This window comes from Lolium rigidum, unplaced genomic scaffold (genome assembly GCF_022539505.1).
Source record: "Lolium rigidum isolate FL_2022 unplaced genomic scaffold, APGP_CSIRO_Lrig_0.1 contig_45457_1, whole genome shotgun sequence".
NCBI classification, from domain to species: domain Eukaryota; kingdom Viridiplantae; phylum Streptophyta; class Magnoliopsida; order Poales; family Poaceae; genus Lolium; species Lolium rigidum.
The window spans coordinates 10001-17146 of record NW_025900618.1 but is presented as its reverse complement, the minus strand read 5'-3'; the positions used below and the strand labels follow the sequence as shown (position 1 = coordinate 17146).

General features: G+C 43.1%; 1 protein-coding gene across 1 annotated transcript; it reads left to right on the top strand.

Moving 5' to 3' along the window:
* The first annotated feature begins 415 nt into the window (after positions 1 to 415).
* On the top strand, positions 416 to 1201 carry LOC124681500 (ATP synthase subunit a). The gene has a single exon (XM_047216411.1). It carries the CDS (start codon positions 465 to 467, stop codon positions 1176 to 1178), a length of 714 nt encoding a protein of 237 aa, XP_047072367.1. The 5' UTR covers positions 416 to 464; the 3' UTR covers positions 1179 to 1201.
* The last annotated feature ends 5945 nt before the right edge of the window (positions 1202 to 7146 follow it).

Below are 7146 nucleotides of genomic sequence, written 5' to 3'. Positions count from 1 at the left end.
TGTTAGACTTTTATATGAGGGAGGCCCCAATTTCTTTGCCAACCGGTTATGATGTAAGTGAGTTCTGTGACATGTTTCTAGCCCCGGATTCCACCCGGGAGCTACAGGGCACTTTCGCGGATTTGTTTTTATTTGAGCGCGAGAGCTTCACTTGGGTAAAAGGCATTGTTCCTTTTGTCCAAAAACTCTGGGCCGCGGAGCTCGATAGCTATAGCCCTATAAGCGATCCGAATAGTCCTTCCTCCCCTCTCTCAGTATTGGAAGAGAATGGAACAACAGTAAGCGATCCGAATAGTCCTTTTGGATCTTCCTCCCCTCTCTCATCATTATTGGGAGAGAACGGAACAACAGGTGATATTGTTACGAATTTGGTTGGAACAACAGGTGAGGTTGTTACGAATTTGGTTGGTTTTTTGGGGAGCCCACTGGATCAATTTGCCATTCACCCCTACATTCCTCTTCATATGGGCCAGTTTTATTTATCATTCACAAATCTATCCTTGTCTATGCTGCTGACTGTCGGTTTGGTCCTACTTCTGTTTTTTGTTGTTACGAAAAAGGGAGGTGGAAAGTCAGTGCCAAATGCATTACAATCCTTGGTCGAGCTAATTTATGATTTCGTGCTGAACCTGGTAAACGAACAAATAGGTGGTCTTTCCGGAAATGTGAAACAAAAGTTTTTCCCTCGCATCTCGGTCACTTTTACTTTTTCGTTATTTCGTAACCCCCAGGGTATGATACCCTTTAGCTTCACAGTGACAAGTCATTTTCTCATTACTTTGGCTCTTTCATTTTCCATTTTTATAGGCATTACGATCGTTGGATTTCAAAGACATGGGCTTCATTTTTTTAGCTTCTTATTACCTGCGGGAGTCCCACTTCCGTTAGCACCCTTCTTAGTACTCCTTGAGCTAATCTCTTATTGTTTTCGTGCATTAAGCTTAGGAATACGTTTATTTGCTAATATGATGGCCGGTCATAGTTTAGTAAAGATTTTAAGTGGGTTTGCTTGGACTATGCTATTTCTGAATAATATTTTCTATTTCATAGGAGATCTTGGTCCCTTATTTATAGTTCTAGCATTAACCGGTCTGGAATTAGGTGTAGCTATATCACAAGCTCATGTTTCTACGATCTCAATTTGCATTTACTTGAATGATGCTATAAATCTCCATTAAAATGAGTCATTTCATAATTGAATAAAAACGAGGAGCCGAAGATTCTAGGGGGCTGCTTTTGCAGCACTGAACATGGTTCCGGTCAAGATATTGGGTTTGGAGAGGTGACGATAGATAGGACGTAGTCTTGCTCGATCAGGACCCACAAGCAAGGGCGAAAGAAAGCAAAATATACGGATTGAGATAATAACGGACTTGAAGCTTCTCAATTGATCCAAAGATACTATACTTGTTTATTTGGTTATCTGAACTTGGTTGACAGTACCCGGATTCTCCTTTTCTGATTGACTTGCGACATTGGAAAGTCAAGATATTGGGTTTGTTTTACAAAGAAAGGTGAAAGGCGTGGTCCAGTCGGGATAAAGAACAGGGTCAGTGGTGTCATCCGCACCCGGATTTGTGCTAACGGAAAAGACAGACAGGAAAAGCTATAGTTTTGGTACTGTGTAATGCCCCCCAATTTATCTCAATCTTATCTCTTTCCTTTAAGGCGAATACGCGAATACTGCTCGGTTAGAAAAAGCTCCTGTGGGTAGAAAACTATCTTGTTCAAGCAAGCAATACGAAATACTATGGGGCTAGACTGTTCGGAATACGAAACTTGTTCTTGTTCTTGCCCTACTCAGACAAGGTAGGGGTAGTGCGATGCAGCTCTGTGATATAGAAAAGCTAACCGGTAAACAAGCAAGACGAAGGAGAAGGGTAGTGTTAATAATAAAGTGGGACCGGTGCCATGTTTATCAAGACGGAATCAGAATATGATTGCCGTGGTAAGAAGAGAAGATGTTCGGAAAGCAAAGTAGGTTCGATCCTTGTGTGAAAAGTGTAAAGGATGCCATGATAACCCACATTAACATGCTACTTTTGATTCAATTCCCAACCCTGCAGCATTGGAACCAAGATCAGGCCTGACTGTTCTAAATTGGATTGAATGAAGCACTGATTGGAATTATGATCGATTGGTTGAAAGAATTACAACATCTTCAGTTGTAAAGTTTCGGGTGAGCGCTTAGGCCAAGCCACAATTACCAAGTTAGGATTTGCCAACTTGAATTCCGTTGATCTTTAGAGTAGATCTTTCCCTTTCTCGAGTATCAGTTGAGGGAACTAGCCTGTAAGAGAGCAGCAGCAGAGCCAGGAAACCTAAACTCATAGGTGTCCATGCATAAATCCAGGGAATCTTAGAAATGCTATGTTTTCCACCCTAGGGCGTTTACCCACTCCAATAACAGGCAAGGAGCTAGGAGGAAAGGACACAGCCAAGAAAGAGAAGATAGGTCTGTTTTCATTCGTGTAGAACTGCTACCTCGTTAACGAACTTACTCAAAGAGTGCTATAGAGCCGAGTCTAAGAAAGCCGCCCTGTTATTATTTTCTTAACCTCAGAAAGTATCACGCGCGGGGCACCTCACATCGCACTAAATCACTACTATTAGGCCCTTCCTATCATTCCACAATCCGAAGGAAAAAGAGTATCCGATGAAGGAAATCGTATCTGATCTATCACCTTCCTCGTATCGATGCTTGCCACCGCGTCACTAGGTTGTTCATAGCTCTTGCTTAGCTTAATGGATCACCCAACTGTATTCCGGGATGTGTGCATTCCACAATCCCTTAAGGAAGAGGTTCACTACAGCCTTGCTTGTTAATGGGTTTCTGACTTCACAGCAGAGTGCTAGACTAGGGATAAGCTGGATACTGACTTCTTTCCAAGAGCTCCATCAGCCCTGCTTAGCCATACATCAGCTCTACCATTACTATACGCATTCTACCTACGCTTTTATGGAAAGAAAGAAGAAAGGTTGGATGGTTGATCCACACAAATAAGAGATATGTAGGCCCAACCTTCAATTGCAGAGAATAGCAAGCCCCCTTTGCTGAACAGATGTATAGAGGAAAAGGGTGACCCACATCGCAAGGGCTTTCCGATTGTGTGAATCAGAGCCCAAGAGAAGATCAATTCATTAGGAGACAGGTATCGATGCTTGCCAGCAGGAGAAAGATCACTAGGTTCAGTCTCTGATCTGATCAATAGGGTTCCCTAGGTACATTCCGTTTTCTGGAAATCCAGCAGGGATAGTAGCTGCCTTTTCGAGGGCAAAAAAACAAGTATCTTTGGATCCGAGATTTGCTCTTTTTTCCAGCTTTTTGGAGTGAAAATAAGGAGTGCCCAGCCATCTAAAGTGCCAGTCTAAGTTCCCCTCCAGGCTGCAGGGTAAAGGGCAGACACAGGTTCAGAGCGAGGGGAAAGGATCAAGGGTGCGTAGTATGCTTCTTACCCGCTTTATCTGCTAGGTCTAGGATTGGTTTTGTTAACTAGAGATCTTTTCCTGGGCGTTTACACCTCTTCCATTTAGAAGCTAAGCTCATTTTCGAGTACTAAGCATAGCATATATATTACTTGCTACTTGCCAATATGTAGATAAGTGAGTGTAAAAAGTAAATGTCCGACCGTGGCTATTGAATCGTCGAGGTTGTGTTAGTGAGCTGCTCTTTGAGTCTACCTTTTACCCAAGGATGTAGTTGTCTATGCATAAAGAGTAGTTGCCCCTCAGAGTGTAGTCAAAGTCTTGAGGGAAGGATATAGTGCCAAAAGGCATGGTCCTTATAGTGGATAGTACGAGTCAGGGGAAGACCATTCCCGAGTAAAGATACTTTTTCAATCCAGTTTTGAAGCTCTTTTATTTCCAAGGGCAATGAGGAAGGATTCTCCCCAAGACAGGACTCTTTGTTTACATTCCAAGGTGGGAATGGGTGAGAGGTAGTCTATCCCTGGCTGGGATGAGAGTCTAAAGTTGTATTCTTCTTCAGTGGAAGGCTCTGGGAATCCCTCTTTTAGTTGGCAAGGTCAATCTAGCAGATGATAGGTCTAGAGAGAGCTGGCTTTAGGGGTTCTAGGGCAAAAGCTATATCAGCAGTTAGCAAGCAATCGTCAGGGTCTGACGGGGATGTATAAAGGTTCGTGAGATTATAGGCAGTAAAGCGAGTATCAATCTTGACCTTTCCGGTATCTGTACCTGGCTCAATGGAAGCTGTAAAAAAGTAGTCTCTTGTTCTTTATTAATTGAAAGCAATAGAGGGTTAGCCAGTTTACTTTCTTGGGACTCCAAACGAGCCAGTTGCTGTCCTAATAGAAGTTCATGTCGATCCAGCCAAGCCAGTGCCATCATTAGAAAGTCCGGCCATTTTAGTTTCAGCCAGTTCAAGTTAGGGCAAGGAGGAAAGGAAGAGAGTAATGCAAGGATGTAAAGAATGAGGCGCTAGAACAGACTGGCCCGCAGGCTTCCAACCTGACACCGCTTTGCTACTTTTCGAAAGAGGAAGAGAAGTTGCTTGTACGAGACTGCGCCTCCCGGCTGGAAACTCCAATGGCATTTTCGGTAAATGAAAGCAAAGCGAAGCTTTACGACCAAGGAGAGATAAGCATATTTTATGAATGATAGAAGGAGTGCTCCCCGAGCACAGGCTCGCTTGGAAGGATAGAGCGCCGCAAGACAAGATGGCATATTGAAGGGAAGGCAATGAAAAGAATTCTGGTCTCTCGAACGCCTGGCATACTAATACGAGCCGCATACTTGAATACTAGTGACATATTGGAGGAAAGGAGATTATTGGAATACTAGAGGGAGTTACGCCCATAAGAACTGCTGGCTGTAAACGCGACTTGCTCTACTCCTCCTAAAACCCTTTTCGATAGTAAGATAGATATAGATCTAAAGGGCCTAGAAGGGCAAGCATGGACCGAATAATACACATACTCTGTCTAGATAGACGATTTCTTCTTTCATTTCCACTCAAATAAAAGCACTTTCTTTCAAGCTTATTTGCTTGAGCTGTAAAGAAAAGAGCAAAGCAATTCCAACATAAACTGACACTTTAGGATCCTCTAAGCCTTTCTATAGACCCCCTAAGTAGGTAAGGTACTAAAAACAAACTCAAAACTAGCACTACTAACACAGGCTGAAGAGGATGACCTCGAAAAAGAATACAATTAAAGATGTGGCCTTCCCTCCAAGCACATATATGGATATGGAGCACTCTTTTCCACCCTAAAAAAGAATAGCCAGAGATGGCTTTCTTTCCGTATCAATAGGTAGCCTTCCTTGCCTATGGCTACTTTCAAATGAAAAGGTCAAAAAAGAACTTGATGTAATAGGCTCACTTCATTAATGCTTTCAAACTCGATTGTAAACTATTCCCACCTAAAAGATAAGCTTACTACTTCAAATAGGTAGATGGAAAGAAAGCCATATTTTCCATCTTATCCTTATATATTCCATTCCAGCCATTGACAGCAACTCACTCTTTTCGAACTGCACTTTGAAAGCCAAACCCAAGAAAGACCATATCAACTACTCTCCAAATTGCAGGATAAATCACGGAATTCAAATGGAAGACAGAAAGAGAAGGCAATTCAAACCTAATGGCCAAACATTACGAATCCAAGACAGAAAGACTTATAGCCATAAAAGAATAACAAGAGAACGAAAACAACTCCATATTCTACTGGCCTGCCTCTCTGATCTACTATCCAACTGCCATGGAAGCACCACTGAAGACTGGCTTCTCCGACCTTCCACCCGATCCTGGGCGATCCCGGATCGACAAGCCGACGGTGTGGATTCCCTTGATGGTAGGAACGCTTCAACTGCAGAGCCCTGAATGCGTCAGTGAGGTTCCCTCTATGAGAGAAAGAGAGGTTTCTAATCTTGGATCAGACGGCGTGTTGGTATTATTGATAAGGCTTGGATTAGCAAATTAGCACCGCTGGAGTTTAGGTATTCGAAATAGCGAAATACATAAATTATCTATCTCAAGTACGTCTCCAACTTATCTTGAGCCATCAGTCAGATTGAATGCAGCGCCCTGCCGGCAGCTCCTGACCTCTGTTCCTATGGGGGAAAGAAGGTGTGGCTTTGGACCCCAAACTCTTCCATGACGCCCTTCTTCTTATAGCGTGGGTAAGTGATCAATACACACCCATTGGATCCAATCCATCCTGATATGATTGGGTGATTTGCACGTTCCCTTAAGAACAAGCACACACACACACACTAAATCCTGAAAAGAAAGATAGATGCTCATCTTCCCACTGATAGCAGCAGGCTCACTACGTACGTTGTCCAACCCACCTCGTAAGACATCTTTCCTCGGATAGCCAAGCTCACACCTGCGAGCTAAAAAAAGGAGCAAGCCAAGGGAAAGGAATAGCTGCTGGTTATGGAACCCATGGTCATGCTAATTGAGCAAGCCGCGCACGAGACAAAGCCACAGGAGCTTAACGAGTCAAATCCCCATTAACTAGTCAGTCAGCGCTTTCAACTCTCTCTTTCATCTGTTCACTCATGTCTCAAACTTCTTTCACTTTTATTGACTTTAGGCACTTCAAAGAATAAAGCCTCTCAAAGACACCAAAAACTAGAATGCCTTCTTTTCTTGAAAGACCGAAGTGCTTTCACCGCAACTTGCCCGCCCTAACAGATGGAATTGATTCACGATCAGCCTCCTTCGGACCCGGTAGCTACAGCCCGTAAGCAAAACAAGCTATGTTCTCAGGCCTATTTCCTTGGGCTCGCTTTACAAAAGAAAAACAAACTACTCCTCTTGATGTGGTCAGAGCGAAGTACTAATAGGAACAGAAACAGCCGGAATATCTTTCATTCATTTCATCTGTATGGTATGGCATTTTCGGGCGAACTTCGTTCTTCGTTATATGCATCTCCATCTGCTATTTATGCTCTGCAACGTCAGTAAAATAGGAATATTCATTTAAGTAGTCAACGAAAGTAAACTCTCTTCCGACCAAATAGCGAGCTTGCGACGTACCTACTCGATCTGAAGATTCAAGCAGAGCGATTGAGTTCACTAGTCTCTTATGTGAAAGGAAAACCCGTATCTTTTCCATCTGCTTTGCCGAGATGTGCAATTGGATTAAGCTTATCTGTCTGGAGATACAGCTTCCTTTCCTT

Bases quoted from the DNA above. Each gene is read 5' to 3' on its own strand.
- LOC124681500 (XM_047216411.1), top strand. From the start codon at position 465: ATGGGCCAGTTTTATTTATCATTCACAAATCTATCCTTGTCTATGCTG.